The sequence below is a fragment of the Zootoca vivipara genome, chromosome 13, assembly GCF_963506605.1.
Source record: "Zootoca vivipara chromosome 13, rZooViv1.1, whole genome shotgun sequence".
NCBI classification, from domain to species: domain Eukaryota; kingdom Metazoa; phylum Chordata; class Lepidosauria; order Squamata; family Lacertidae; genus Zootoca; species Zootoca vivipara.
The window spans coordinates 25,275,902-25,292,495 of record NC_083288.1 but is presented as its reverse complement, the minus strand read 5'-3'; the positions used below and the strand labels follow the sequence as shown (position 1 = coordinate 25,292,495).

General features: G+C 44.4%; 1 protein-coding gene across 10 annotated transcripts in view; it reads right to left on the bottom strand.

Annotated features, from left to right (window-relative positions):
* Positions 1-10,482: 10,482 nt before the first annotated feature.
* Positions 10,483-16,594, bottom strand: part of MED24 (mediator complex subunit 24) — a 54,228-nt gene continuing 48,116 nt past the window's right edge. For 9 of the 10 annotated variants that reach the window (XM_035135212.2, XM_035135214.2, XM_035135215.2 and 6 more), the window contains 3 exons: positions 14,862-14,942; positions 13,791-13,939; positions 10,483-11,129 (listed from right to left, as the gene is read on the bottom strand). In XM_035135212.2, coding sequence (XP_034991103.1) covers positions 11,013-11,129; positions 13,791-13,939; positions 14,862-14,942 — 347 coding nt within the window. In that variant the 3' untranslated portion in view covers positions 10,483-11,012. The remainder of the gene's footprint in view (positions 11,130-13,790; positions 13,940-14,861; positions 14,943-16,594) is intronic. The other variant, XM_035135208.2, reaches the window with a different exon arrangement.

Below are 16,594 nucleotides of genomic sequence, written 5' to 3'. Positions count from 1 at the left end.
TTTAACTGGCGACATTGTTCACATGCCAAAGACAGGTCTTATGTCTAGTTTCCCCATCTGTAACTTAGGTATAGGCCATGAGGTATGAGCAAGTGAAGACATAAAACTGGAAACAAAAGGAATCCTTATCCATTACACTCTGTAACAAGAGGCTGACAAGGCATCAGATATTTTGTTTAGTGGGTTGAGGGCAGAAATGGGTGGGTGGGGGTTGAAATTAAGGCTTGGCAGGGGCGTTTTCTGAAGAAGCAAAGCAAGGGGCTCATTTTTCAGCGTGAGGGTCATGTTTCCCCAGGGGTAACCTTCCAGGGGCCAAATGCTCGTGGTGAGCAGGGCCAGAGGCAAAAAAACCTGCCCTTATGGGGTATCCAAGAGCCCGTATAGAGTCCTTAAGTGGGTTCCTTATCGGTAGGAGAAAATAACAGAGGCCAGCCAGATAATATTGAGAAGCAAAGCAGCTAGTAAGCCTGATCTTTATTGCAATAGAAACGTACTGTGGCAACAGGGTCCCCACTCCCCACACACAGGAGGGAGAAGAGAACCCAGATCAATGGTGCGCAAGCCCTTATATGTATAGACTTTGGAAATTGCCCATCCTGTAGCTCAAGACCAGCCCAAAAAAACATCAGACATACATCACAGAAGGAGGCAGTCTACAACAGAAATGCATCACAGGAGGAGGCGGTCTACAACAGAAATCCTGTCTGCCAAGATACCTGATAATGGTCATTGATTGCTTTACCTGGGCAGTCTGGCCATTCTTTTGTGATGGTTAATAGTTTAGTTCCCGAATCCAGGAGGTCACAGGCTCACCCTATTCATACACAAATACGCCCTTAGGATTTGTAAGCAAACGACAGTGGGGGAGGCTTTCCCATTTCCTTTCTCCTTGCAGAGAAATATTTGAGGTCACCGGGAGAGTTCAAAATGGCTTCAGGATTGCTCTCCTGTACTTATTTCAGACACGTGGTTTATATACTTATGTATGTGCTTGCCATGTACATTTATGAACATTGAATTTGTATCTGAGACCTTAGAATTCTTACAACACCAGAGGCAAAAGTGAGCAGAGCAACGGATGCGACTCTGACCTTTGTACCAAAGGCAACATTCCAGTTACACAAAAGCAGAAAGTTTCTATGCACACCCTACACATATCTCACTATACAGGAAACCTAGAGGCATTGTCACAGTTAAAACACTTTCTGGCTAGGCAAAAGCGCCTCAGGGATGTGTAGGAATGATCCCATGAGTGGCTGTGGCGTGAGGAGGCCTCTGAGCGCCACTTAAGAGCTCTGAGGCTGTTCTCAGGCTTTGCTGAACTGGCTTAATTCCTGTGAGCTGGTGCTTCTGTGTTTTATTCTGTCCTTATATGGCTTAATGCTGGGAAGCAGTCTATAAATTTCTACATAATTAATATGAAAAATAAACAGGGAGGCCCAGAGCGCTACATTGGGCCCTGAGGCTTGAGGCGTCTCGACCCTGCCATAAAAGTCCCTTCAGAGGAGGCAAAATAACCTGCAGAGGGATTGCCACCATACGTTTAAAGCACATTTAAACCACTATAGCAGTCATGGCTCCCAGAGATGTATCCTGGGAACTGTAGATTAAGGGTGCTGGGGGTTGTAGTTCCGTGAGGCGTAAACTACAGGTCCCAGGATCCTTGGGGGAAAGTTATGACTGTTAAAAGTTTTAAATGTATGGTGGCACATAACAAGCCATATCCCTTTTTTGTCTGTAGTTTGTAGTACTGTAGTAAATACAATTTAGGCTGTGTACATGCCATAAATCCATTTTTTTATTGGCTTTATATTTTCCTCCTTCCCTCTCAAAGGAGCCCAGGGCCGCCAACTGATCCAAAGCGAAAACATTCTAAAACAATTACATTTAAAAGCATTAAAAACAGCGGCCGCTATTCCTTCTGGCGATCCCGGGATTGCCAGGAAACCAAATTCTTCAGTTACCAAATGCCTGGGTAAATTTAAAGAGCACTGCCTCAAAAGAATTGTGGGAACTGTAGTTTGTTCCTCACAATTCCCAGCACGCTTAGAGAGAGCTACAGTTTCCAGGGTTCTTTGTGAGGGTGGGTGGGGATGTAGGCTACTTTAAACATATGGTATGTACACAGCTTTATTTTGGTTCTTCAAGTTGTGTTTGGAACATGCCAAATATATGAAGGGGCACTATTAAAAAGGTATGGCTGAAGAGAAGATGGCTGCAGGGCCAAGGATTATTATTATTATTATTATTATTATTACTACTACTACTGCTGCTACTAAATTTTTTACCCACCCTTCACAAGCAGGTTCCAAGGCAGGTAACAATAATATAAAATTCAGAATTAAAACCATTTAATATAGAATTGCCAAAAAATTTCTCCGTACACTTGACCTGCATTTGATGGCTAACACGAAGTGTGATGGAAGAATCACTAGGCTAAGAAGCACGGCTGGTCCAAAACATTTTGCTGCCTGAAGGACGAAATGACACAGACACAACCTAAAGTGGCTGACTGCAGCTTTACCACACCTGAACACAGTAAGAAAGCTTAGGGCAGGGACTCATCCCTGACCATTGGCCATGCTGGCTGGGGCTGATGGGAACTGGGAGTCCAGCAACTTTTTGAGGGTACCATATTGGCTACTTCTGGCTAAAGAGATGCAGGGCAAGGCACTGTAGTAGAAAATGGAGTTCTTGGTAAAGTCCAGAACTAAACAGTAAATTGCAAGAACTCGGGCCAGGCGAAAAATGGATTTCAAATATATCTTCACAAGGTTTTATTTGTGTGATGAAGAGTTCAGATAGGAATCAATCCCAGTATAGAAGGCAAATAAAAATAAATTCCAGTAAAAAATCAGGACAAGGCCCTGTTTCGACAATTCTTCGTCAGCAAAGATTCACAGGTCAGAGTGTACTGTAGACTTCAAGTCGTTCTCATGTTCCAGACTAGCTGAACCTTCTCTGAAGGCAAACACTTCTCCTGGGTGCTGAGTTACCAGCTGGATCTCTGCCAGGGCCATCTTGCTCCTTGAGGTGATGGGGCTGGTCTAGAATGCGTCCAGACTTAAATCTGAATTTGTCACACACCTGAAATAGATTTCCAGCAACACATTTAGCATCACATGTAGCTACACCCCCAATAACAGCGAAAGAGGGGGCGGTTCCACCCACAAACTTCTCCAGGTTTCCAGTATAGTCATCTTAAAATCTTATTGACTTGATTTGAAGGGAGGAGGACCCATGACTCAGCTCTCCCACTGCTTTGTCTGCAGGCTTACAATCCCAGTTTCTGACTCTGACCACAGATCTCGTCACATAGACACCATACCTTTAAAAACACATCCCTCCCACTCCCAGAATCCTGGGAAACCAGGGCTGACCCAATATATTTTGCCAACTGAGGCAAATCAGCAGTGGCAGCAGGCAAGCCCCCTGCCCAGATCTGGGTGCGGCCAAGCTGGTGGCCAAGGGTGGGAGAAGGGGCAGCAGCTGAGATACTGAGAATTGTGAGGAGGTCTATATTCCATTCACAGACCTACAACTGTCAGAGTTTCCTGTAAGGAAGGATTGATTGGCAGACCAGCCCTAGAACTGTAGCTCTGTGGGATGAATAGGGGCCTCCTAACAATTCTTAGCACCCTTAACAAACTGCAGCCCCCGTAATTCTTTGTGGGGAATCCACGGCTGCTTAAAGTGGTATCATAGCACTTTAATTGTATGGTGTGGAAATGGCCTGAGCCTTTCAGAAGTGCAACACATTCGCGTATGGTTCCTGAGGCAAATAAACTTTTGCACCAGGATTACCCAAACTTGGTCGCAGGGTCAGATCTCTGTTGAAGCTTGTTGGTTCATACCTACTTTTTCCACTTCCTGGGCAGCTTGCCATGACATATCAGCCCTAGACCAGAAAGTTTTCCGAAATTGCTACATTATTCAGTAGCACTTCCTGCTTGCCTAGGTTGCAGGACCAGAGAGGTGCAGAAAACGAAAGGTTAAGAGCTTAGTGTTGGAAGGTTAAGACCAAATACTGGAAAAACAGAAAGAAAGCGGGGGGGGGGGGGGAGAACGGGACATAGAGAGTGGGAAAGCAAACAAGGAAAAACCTTTAAAATGCAAAGCAGAAAGGGGAGATGGGGACACTTGTTTCCAAACATCAGGATTTAGCATTATGTTGAATATCCCAAGTATGTAATCCAGACAGCTGTGCAGTTAAGCAACTTACAGCGGGTGCCTTTAAATGTTAACATGTACTACTTCACTCCCTTCAACTGATTTTGAACCACCAAAAAAATAGCCCAAAAGGGGGATGTGTTCCAACTGTGTTGGGTCTGGCATTACAGTATTATTTCAAGCTGCTAGCAATCTTTTCACCCTGACAGTGGTACTTTCTGAGTTTTGTGGTTGGTCACACATTCCTTGAAGGGGCCAGTGGAATGTTTAAAATAATTGACTGCTATGAACCCAGGTGGCGCTGTGGGTTAAACCACTGAGCCTAGGGCTTGCTGATCAGAAGGTCGGCGGTTCGAATCCCTGTGACGGGGTGAGCTCCCGTTGCTTGGTCCCAGCTCCTGCCAACCTAGCAGTTCGAAAGCACGTCAAAATACAAGTAGATTAATAGGAACCGCTACAGCGGGAAGGTAAACGGTGTTTCCGTGTGCCGCTCTGGTTTGCCAGAAGCTTCTTTGTCATGCTGGCCACATGACCTGGAAGCTATACGCCGGCTCCCTCGGCCAATAATGCGAGATGAGCACGCAACCCCAGAGTTGGTCACGGCTGGACCTAATGGTCAGGGGTCCCTTTACCTTTAATGAAGGAAGGAACATCACTTTGGTTGGGGAGGCAAGGAAAGCTGGATTTCACAGATATGATTCCACATACAACCACTCTAGTGGGTTAGCGGAAGTTGAAAAGTTGGGTACCATGAAGTTGTTCACTCTCCCTCATTCTTGGCTTCCTGCTTGAAATTTGGGCACCAAAATGAGTATGACACCCTACCCTACTTTGAGGTCCCTCAGATATCTGTGGGATTCTTTGAAGTCATTCCTCATTGTTGCCAAATTCTGAATTGATGACGTATTCTGCTAGGCCAAGTTCTTAGAAAGCGAAAGGATTTCCTTCTGCTTTCCACACGTTCAGACAGATCCCTGCAGAAGTCACATTTTCCTAACCTCAGTTTTGACAAGCACATCTGCATGACTTAGCTTCAACAGGCTGGGCCAAGGGAAGTCTTGAGTTGCAAAATGTTGAGAAGTGTCTGCAGCTACCAACAAAAGGGACTGAACTTCTCAACAGGAGAGCTCGGTTGTCCCACAAACCAACATTGCTTTCAGTTTGGGTCAACAGGACAAGCTTGTGACTCTGGCCATGAGTTTTTGGATAGAAAAAGCAGTTTTGGAAAATGTGTAAGTTTCACACAGGCTTGGAATACTCCTTAGTTATCCATTTCTATTTGTGTTGACTATTTGTCCCAACTTCATGAAATCTTGCACAGAGAGTCTGCACAATGACAGCTGTAAGATGGTAAAATTTTAAAATGTTTGGATTCTGAATGAGACAAGACAGTTCAAGAGTTTTTGCTTGCAATTGTCACTTGTTTTTCCTCGGTTTGTGTGCGTCAGTCATCTCTAGTTTTACCTTCTGCTGGTTTAGAGTGTGTCCAAATGCAAGGGAAATAAAACAGCTGCTGGACTTTCATATAATTTTGCCCCTGTATCTTCAATAATCATCTACAAACATGAGTTTGACCAAACTGCGGGAGGCAGTGGAAGACAGGAGTGCCTGGCGTGCTATGGTCCATGGGGTCACGAAGAGTCGGACACAACTAAACGACTAAACAACAACAACAACAATCTTCAATAAAAAAAAACATGTAATACACTATAGAAAAACAGAACTCATATAGCAGGCATCCCCAAACTGCGGCCCTCCAGATGTTTTGGCCTACAACTCCCATGATCCCTAGCTATCAGGACCAGTGGTCAGAGATGATGGGAATTGCAGTCCAAAACATCTGGAGGGCCGAAGTTTGGGGATGCCTGTCATATATCGTTACTCAATATAACATAGTATCAGGTGCTACTTCCGTAATCTGAAAGCATACACTGTTCTGATTACAAAACAATAAACATGCCCGTTTTGAGATGTAGCTATTTTGGCAGCTGTTTGGGTTTTCAAATTTGCTAATTTGCTGGGGGCGCATGCAGATATGGCCCACAGGCTACTCACTTCTACTGTTGGGCCACTGCAGTCTCTAACATGAAGCTGGGGCGGGAGAGGGGCTGGTAGTTTGCTTCATTTGGGCTATGTTCTTTTCACATTCTTATCACACCCTGTCATGCTAGAGCCTAGGCTCTGCAGACGTACTTTCCGCATGCCAAAGGCCTCCATCATATTTCAACTCCTAGATTTACAACTTTGGCCTCTGTAGTCCTTTGCTATACCAACGTCAATCAACTGCTGTCACAGGCAATAGACCTTGATCACCCCCTCCTTGGGCTGTGGGATTTATGGCCCACTCTTTCGTTTTTCAGAAGTCACTCCAACTCTAGGGGGTTACATAAGAATTGGACAACCACTCATGCTGCTATTTATATCTTGTTCACAGGAAACAAGAAGGAAAAAAACAGACATAAGCACTCTCCAATACAGAGTGTAACCACTTTACTTTGAGTCACCCTGAGATTAATTTCATGCGTACTTGCTCCAGTGCAAGTCCTGGCAACCAACAGTGGTCTGGACAATGATCTGGGGTCAATTGTTGCTTCCTCATCCAGCCAAACAGGAAGGAAACACAACCCAGGCTCCAAGAACAGAATCCACTTGGGTCCCTTTTACATGTTTCACCAAGCCAACCAGGCAAAAGGCTGACCATCCTACCAAGTTCAGATCACAATTCCCATTAAAATTTGTATGGACTACATATCAGCAGAGTCCAGTTTGCAGAGATTGGTTGGCAATCTCTTTCAGGCTAGCTGTGCGCTGGCTGTGCGCCTGTGTGTGATTGAGACATGGGGATGTTGCCATGCGCCAGCCAAACAAAGAGTCTAGAATCTGATTGAAAACCCTGCTCGTTCCCAGTTTTTCCTTTGCCGTCTTCTTTGTACATCACAGGCAATTCCCGCAAGCATGGCTTGCAGGTGGTGAGGTTTCCTTACCTCATGCTTAGGTCCTGCTCATGTCTAGAATGCCTTGGACTCTCTGGGGTTTCATGATTCATATTGGGAAACGCTTGACGCAAATGTGAAAGAGCTGCTATGACACCCAGGATATCCTGAATGAAGCGGCTTTGTGAATACCTGTAAATTACACTCAGATATTACTGGATCCAATGGGAGATCAGGAAGGGCTTACTGAAGATCCTGGGAATTTCCCTAGTCCCCCTCCCTATAAGGGATCAGGGACTTCTGAACCACTAAACATATCATTAAACTCAGCCCCAATAATATTTGGATCTCACACAGAAGGACAGAGGGTGGGGTGGGGAAAAGAGAATGCAAGTGTGACTCTTCTTTCCATGCCTGTGGGTTATGTCCAGTATGATGATTTGGCATCTTAGCTGTGGGAACACGCACAAGTTTTAGATGTGCATCCAGCTCAGGCTTGGTCTACACATGCAGCACAATGAGGAAGGAATGAGGTGGCAGAATGGATTGTATCACTTTAGTCACCAGGATATATGGATGCATTCATATAGATAGGTAATATGTAGCTTTCATCGGTCCGTTTCAGGAGACAATGGAGGAGTATGCCTTTGGGGGCGAGGTCAAGCTTTGGCAGGTTGCAGTGCCTGACATGGCTGTAGAGAACACAACTAAATATTAAGCCCCCTGCAACATCTTTCTGCAGGCGAAGCAGATGGCGTCTGATGCATTGGATGTTAGCTGGAAGTGTCGGAATAAGTTTCACAAGATGCTCTTTTCGGCCCTTCTGCACTGACATTGCTTTTAGCAAACAAATATTGGCTCAGGACAGGAATGGTACTTGTGGTGGGGAAGGAATTATCACCCCATCCCTCAGGTTGAACCATTCAGTGGGCAGGGGTTTTCATGCAGCTTCACCAAGCAACTACAGCTTCATTCACTCGCTTGAATTTCCTGCCCATATTTCTTCTGTACGCACTTAATTAACCAGTTTTGATCTGGAGGGAAAACCACTTCCTTACAGAACTGGGACAATTGAATTCCACCCCCACCAAATGAGCAAAGCCCATTCATCTTCATGAATGGATTCTGGACAACTTTCCCCTCCACCCACAAGTTGCTTGAGGCTAGGTGGGAGTCTATCTGACATAGCTGCAGTTTTGCCAGGATGATGCCACCCTACAATGTGTAGGGTGGGGTCAACGTCGTCACAAAGGCTTAACTGTTTTCGGCTTTGAAAACCCAGCATGAAAATGGTTGGGTTCTAGATCAGCAACCCCACCACTTTCATGAGCAAACTGTCCCAGCTGTGTGGCATATAAGTGCATGACACAAAGCCTCTGGCGGAGTCTGTTGGTCAGACTCTTCTTCCCCAATTTGTAAGCCACCCAGCTCTCTGACATCCCACGTCCAACTTGCTAGAACTCATACGCTACACATTGGGCGGCAGGTTCAAGCCATGTCACAAAGAATTCAACTGGTGGTGGCAATAATCTTTACAGCTATCTCCTTAATGATCCTCACCAAGTCTTCCATGGTATATTGCAAGGAAACAATCCCAAAGGTAATTTTTTAAAAAACTACCACCCCTTGACCTTGCCACAAGGATCAGAAGGAATGCAGGATGAAGTGCCTATTACTCATGTGTGCAATAAAATAAGAAAAATGGTTTACGATGAGCGATCACATTCACAAATTCTGGAATTTCCAGGAAACCATAGGTGTTTAGTGGCACTTCCTCATCTACAGCAATCCTAGATCAGGAATGTAAAGGCAAAACATATTTCCATAAGGGTAACCAGGTTAGGCTGCTGTAGCAGAATAATCAAAGTCTAGTGGCATTTAAAGACTCACAAATTTAATATGGTATAATATTTTTTTGATGGTAGGCTCCAGTTCATGAAAGCTTATGCCATAATAAAGCTAACGCAAGACTCCCTTTTAATTTTAACGTGGTGAGGGCTAAATAAAATGAGGTTGGGGGTCTTAAAACCCCTGCTTAATAGTCCAACACTATCCTATCTGAGCTCCTGGGATTCCCACCAAAAATAGTCTCCTTTTCAAAGCCTATTTTTGCATTCATTATGATTAGGTAGTGAGAGATTTTACTTTCTTGGGCTCGTTGATCACTGCAGATGGTGACAGCAGTCACGAAATTAAAAGACGCCTGCTTCTTGGGAGAAAAGCAATGACAAACCTAGACAGCATCTTAAAAAGCAGAGACATCACCTTGCCAACAAAGGTCTGTATAGTTAAAGCTATGGTTTTCCCAGTAGTGATGTATGGAAGTGAGAGCTGGACCATAAAGAAGGCTGATCGCGGAAGAATTGATGCTTTTGAATTATGGTGCTGGAGGAGACTCTTGAGAGTCCCATGGACTGCAAGAAGATCAAACCTATCCATTCTGAAGGAAATCAGCCCTGAGTGCTCACTGGAAGGACAGATCCTGAAGCTGAGGCTCCAATACTTTGGCCACCTCATGAGAAGAGAAGACTCCCTGGAAAAGACCCTGATGTTGGGAAAGATTGAGGGCACAAGGAGAAGGGGACAACAGAGGATGAGATGGTTGGACAGTGTTCTCGAAGCTACGGACATGAGTCTGACCAAACTGCGGGAGGCAGTGGAAGACAGGAGTGCCTGACGTGCTCTGGTCCATGGGGTCACGAAGAGTCGGACACGACTAAACGACTAAACAACAACAACAACATGATTAGAAATTTGCTGAGATTCCCAGAATGTTCAGTTATGTGTGCAATCCCAAACTCTCTGCTTCCAAGGTATGATCATGGAACCAGGGGATAAACATAGCTCTGTGCTTCACCATATGAATTTATTAAGAGGGGACAAAAAGGATTCTCCCCAGAATTTATACAAAAAAGCAATTGAAATTGTCTAAACTTATATGCACAAAGACAAGGAGGGGAAGCATGTAGGATTGTAAAGATTCTCCTGTTTGCAAAATTCAGCCTCTATATTCCTGAAGAGGAAAATAGTGTTATAGAATAAAGCTATTTGATAAATCAATAGTACAAGATATTTACCTCTGTGCTAGCCAATCATATAAAACACTTCTTGTACAAATTGGTTGCCCCAGACCAGGCTGGCTTTGTTCCATGATGAAACATAATGGACCTAATTAGAAAGCTGTTAAATGTAATTATAATGATGTCTTGATCAGAAACGTTTTTTATTTGTTTTTGTATTTTTTAGATTGAGAATACATGTTATACATTGTTAAACTGCTATATTGTTGAAATAGAATAAAAACTATACATATATATATATACACACCCATTATATATATATATATATATATATATATATATATATATATATATATATATGAATATAGCTGTTTTCATAATGATTTCTGTAACTTTTTTAAACATACTGCTAAAATATCTTGAGACATGGCACTTCTGAGACACCTTGTAAATGTAGCTTCGTTCAGGTATTTGACCATTAAAGAGAAAATATATACACCCAGGTGTTTATAAAACAAGACAAACGAAAGGGGGGGGAACATTAGCAAAAAACCGATGGACACATTCAAGATGTCACAGGTGTGAGAAGTGGGGAAGTGTGGCTTGAAAGACTTGGAACGCCAAGGATCCTTGGTAAAGCTGGAATGGCAACCACGGGAACTCCAAACCGACTAGAAGGACACTCTTGAGATGCCTTGGAAACCGACTTGGGGGTCTGCCCTGGCATATTTTCTCATCACAGCAATGCCCACTTCTGTAGAGCATGTGCACAATTCAACACACACCACGTGGCAGCTTCCTTGGAACAGAGAGTGTTCTCCATTATCCCATCGGTGGGATTTTGGTCCTAGGGTTCTCCCTTTCACCTGCAGCAGGGCCCGTGGGATGCTCACAAGGCAGCGATGGCTTTGGCAGCCACCCTGCGTCCCAGAGGCAAGCTGAGATCCGTGATGGCCAGCACAATTCTGGGGCTAGACATGGTGGATGCTTTTACCAACTCCGACACCTGCCCAGAAGTAAAGAAGGGGAAAGAGGTCAAGGAGGGCATGTCAGTGGCATGTAGATACTAGCAGAATGAGCTCTGGGGTGTAGTGTAGGTTCCTCTTTGAAGCGACCCATTTCCCTCCATGGCAAAGCAACAACTCAAGAGAGTTTGTGGCACTAGTCCAGATACACTGCCCTAGCCTGTGTCTCATACCACGTGTAGGGGTGTTTATATTTATTTACTGCATTTGTAAATATTAGCAGACTTGGGCATGATTCACGGAATTGTAGGCTATAAATAGCTACAAAAGGTCAATAATATATATATTTTTATTGTCTTTCTGCCAAGACATTCTGGGCACTTAACAGATTTGAAATACAGGGGATAAGGATAGTTACAAAAGAGAACAGCAGGCATAACTCAGGCCACTGGGAGTTTGTTCAGGAGCTGATGACCTAAACTCCCTGGCCTGGGCTTCTTCCTTTCTGCTTTCCCTCAAGGCATGAAAGTCTTTAATTGGCCTTTACACAACCCTCTTTTCCCAGAGTCTTCTGGATGCTGAGGAAGCTGGAAATTCCAGGGTGGTGGGGGAGTAGATTTCCCCATGAAATCTTTTTCCCGTTAAGAAGAGGTTGATAATGAGAATTTATACCTTCTGGCCTGGGCACTCCCAGCATAGGTTTAACAGTAGCTGAGGAGATACTGGAACCTTACCTGTTATACTCAAAGTGGAATAACAGGTAAAGCAGAATAACAGGTACAGCAGAAGTTCTGCTTGAGTCTAAACCAGGAGCAGGAACTTGTTGTCTTCTAGATGTTGATGGATTACAAATCCCATCATCCCCAATTAGGCACACTGGCTGGAGCTGATGGGAGGTGGAAGACCGCAGGTTCCTGAGCCCCGGTTTAAATATTAAAAGGATGCTTTTAAATATAATAATGACAACAGTTATTATTAGTAGTATTTTGTTCCTTTCACAATTGCTCCCTCTTAACTGTTTTTCTATACACATGATTTGGTTGATTTTGAAAAGTCTGCAGGATTACATTCTACATCAACCCCAATGTTCTGTAATGTGCAAACTCAATAAAGCTTTAAACACACAGGTGAAACTCGGAAAATTAGAATATCGTCAAAAAGTGCATTTATTTCAGTAATGCAACTTATTATTTTTTATTTTTCTTTTAATTTTTACAAATGCTTTCTTTTGGAAATTCCACAGTAATAAAACAAATAGTTAAAATAATACAAAAATAAACAAAAATAAACATCGCTATTACATTTCATTAATTACATTCCATTTATAATTGACCCGCCTAACGACAAATAATTACAATTACAACAAATAAAGGCTTGACATATCTTGCTTTGCATGTCATGCATCTATCTCATATATTGGTTTCACCTTTTAAGTTGCATTACTGAAATATATGCACTTTTCGACAATATTCTAATTTTCCGAGTTTCACCTGTATAGTTTTACATGCACATAACAGACACCATCAAAAGCTGGGGACAATTCCCACATTCATATTTCTGCAAAACTCACATCTCTAGTGCTTCTTCAAAGAGGAAGGTATGTGCATGAACGAGTCAGAGAAAGGGATCAATTATGTTCCTTGAGTACATTTTCTCTCAACCTAAGACATGTGTTTAATGGTACATTCCTATGCAAGCTTACTCAGCAGTTAAGTCCCACTATGTTCAATGGGCTTTACACCAAGTAATTGTACACAGGATTGCATCTTAGGGTGACCGTCACTTACTCCTCTGTCATTGTCTCTGGAGCTGTCATTTCCTGCCAACAGACTCCCTCTAGCGTTTGCCTTTCCTAACAACAGGGACCAAAGAGACTTGAACTCTTAGGATTCATATGGATCATCTGTACCAGCCTTCCTCCATCTGATGCTCTCCAGATGTCCTATACTATGTTTCCCACCAGTCTCAGCCAACAACACCAATGGTCAAGGAAGATAGGAGCAGCAGTCCAGCAACATCTGGAGGGGACCAAGTTGGAGAAGACTGGTCTACATGCCATTGGGGAACTGCAAAGGGGAGATTTGCTTGTGCCTTTCTGGGCCAGGTCATATGACTGTTGGGTACTTAGAAGGCACCCCCCCCAACCTAGCTCATAGTAACACTTTTGCTGGCATATAGTGCATCGTCGCCAAACACGCAAAACCCACCTGTTTTGTACACCACTGTTTAGCCACTTTGGAAGCAAACACCCCTAACATTATGTGGCTCTGTATCTGTTAAATTCATCCAAAACTGAACTCTGAAGTGCAAAGAACCAACTAGGACCAAGATCCAGGTGACAGTTTTTCCCCCACATGGCTCAGAAGTTCAAGGGGCACCCAAAGGGATGGAGGTGGCTTCCCTTAATGATTCCTTACTTCCTAGGGGCCATGTTGAATTGTGACTCCTGAGTGAGCAAAACTGCAGGGAATGGGCCTTTACTCAGGTCACATGGAAGAAGTCTCCCTGCAACCCCCTATCATAGCTGCCAAGTTTTCCCTCGCGAGGAAGCCTATTCAGCATAAGGGAAAATCCCTTTAAAAAGGGGATAACTTGGCAGCTATGCCCCCTATAAGCCAAAAGCTTTGCTAGAGAGCAGCAATGGACCAAGAGCCCGAAGAGAGACGACAGAAATCTTCAAGAGGAAAATGGGAGTCGCTCACCATGGTGAAGGGCATGAACTGGAGGATGCTGCCACGGCTTCCTTGCTCCAAGCAGTCTACACACTCCTCCATGAACCACTGAACAAACTGTGTGTGTGTCCCGGCTGTCTTGGCTCCCAAGATGGAAGAAATCAGCAGGAAGAGGTTGGCTGGGGAGCAGAAGGAGAAGGAACTAAGCACTGTCTTCCTCTAAACCCCCATTCTGAGGCCTTTTCAGTTTTTAAAAATACAGTCATACTTTGGTTTTTGAATACCCTAGTTCTCAAACATTTTGGCTCCCAAACGATTGAAACCCGGAAGCGACTGTTCCGGTTTTTGAACGCTCCTTTGGAAGCCGAACATCCGATGGGGCTTCCGATTGGCCGTAGGAGCTTCCTGCAGCCAATCAGAAGCTGTGCTTTGGAAGCCGAAGGCTTTGGAAGTTGAACGGACCTCCGGAACGGATTCCATTCGACTTCCAAGGTACGATTGTAATAATGTTCATAGTAGTATTTACCATACTTACATGCATCTATATCTATAGATAGAATTTCAAGTGCATCTTTTCTCTGTGATCCTTACAAGAACCCCACAAAGTGCTATTGTTGCAGTTATATCTCCAACAGGTTTTTGTTTGGCAGCCACGAGGTCCCAGATTCAGTTCATGCCAACATCAGTAACCGCACGCCGGCAGGCTGTGGCTTGCCCAAGGCCACCAAGCAGGGAGCTCATGGTACTGGAGAGATTTAACATAGTGCTGCCTGACAGTGGAACAGACTGCTTCAGGAGGGGATAGGTTCCCCTGCTTTGATTTAAGTGAAGTCTGGATGACCACCTGGCAGGGATGTCGTCGTTTTATTCTACACTGCAGATCGTGCATTGATAAAAGGGGGGTTGGACTAGATGACTTCAAAGACCCCTTCCGCCTCTATCATTCCATGAAACGTTCAAAAGCAGGTTTCACAGCTGAACCCCTAGTGATCACCAAACGAAGCCCCACATAAGCTGAGCTACATTTCAACCAGGCCAGCTGGGTGCCTGGCCTGCTTCTATAACTTTCCCCTCCACTTAGCTAGGACTGAAGAAGCTTACCTAGGACTCTGTTGAGAGGATCTCTCATGCTGACTGTGTGCAGTTGCGAGGCAGACAGTGAAGTGCTCATCGTGCGGTCTGCTGAAAGTAGAGAAAATACCAGAGTTTGGTTGACCAGTACCTCGGCATGCAAGGTTAACTACTTGCGTCCCAAACAGGAAATGCCTTTGAATTGGACCTTCCTTCCCTTTTCTAATGGTTGCCTGAGGGGCTCGGGATGACAAGATGGAAGAAGCAGCAGCAGGTTTTGGCCTACAACTCCCATAATCCCTAGCTAAGAGGACCAGTGGTCAGGGATGATGGGAATTGTAGTCCAATTCTGTAGTCCAACACCTGGAGGGCGGGCGTTTGGGGGTGCCTGCACTAAACTAACAGCACCACAATTTAGTATTTCCAAGTGTTCAACGTACATTACCTCCACAAGGCCTCAAGCCACTTTCTCTTGGGAAATAGCCCCGCATTTGCATTATGGGGATAACAGCACTGACCTACTATGCACGACTATTGGAAGGATTACAAGCTAGAAATGTACGTGAAAGAATTTGGGCATACGAAAGCAGTCTGTCAGGGGTGGAGAAGCTCCAGGCTGCAGCCATAATTAGGCTTTGCCAGCCCACTGCTCCCAATTTGTTCTATGAGGCCGTTTTGGACAAGCCCTGGGCACCTGTCCTGTGCCTGATGTAATATATGGTGTCAGGTATGGGAGGCAGAAAGACCTGGCTCAAGCCAAATGGGCGTTTGCAGCATTGGCGATCAGCTGATTGGTGGCACCAGCAAAGCACTGTGCAAGGCCTTTGCAACATTCAAGAATCAGCTGATCATCGAGTCCTGTGAAGAGTTCGTCAAGATCCAGGAAGATCATCAGGTCTTCCAGAGCGATTTGCAAGGGGATTCCCAAGATCCGACAATCAGTTAATCACTGGCACTTTGAAGGCTGTCCCTCTGCCAGCACATTGATTCAAACCATGTGGTCAAATAAGGGTCACTTGATGTCACTGTGTGATGTCAGGTGAATGACAGGAGGTGGCCATGCCCACTTGTGAAATTTGGCCCTGGCTGTTGGTAGAGAGGGGGGGGGAATGATCTGGCCCACTAGTTATAACCAGTTCCCCAGCCCTGCACTATATAAATGTAAAGATTTAACTTCATCTTACCACATTGCACATTAGAACACCAAAAAAGAAAAATGAACAAGGTGTGATTGAGCACCTGCTGCAAATATCCCAAGAGGACTAGAAACTTCTTCTTCTTTAAGAGGAAATGAACACAGAGATTGGTCAACTGTTAAATCTAGTGCCAATTGTGCCCAGATCTGTTCTACATGGCATAACTGAGGAATGTACAAAGATACGCTACAAAATCAACTGTACCACCAAGTGTTTAAAAGCTAAGCAGTCCAGCCTTGGACGGTGGGTTTCACAGACCTTCTCTATCCATTTCCACAATTCTTCCATGGAATTGCAGAGAGTGAAATCGGATGCAATGATGCTGGAAGAAAGGAAGTTAAATTCCAACACTCCCTCTGATTCATAGTTGGATCAAGGATAGAGGCTTGGCTGTAAATAATCTCATATGCAAATCAGAGAGGAAACACGGGTGTGCCAACTCACTGCTCTGACAGGAGGAATTAGGGGGAGAAAACTCCCCAATTGCATTGTTATGTCGACAAAAGTAAAACCACAACAAAAGGATAACGAAATAAAGGGAAATCACGGGCCTCGAGAGCAATGGAA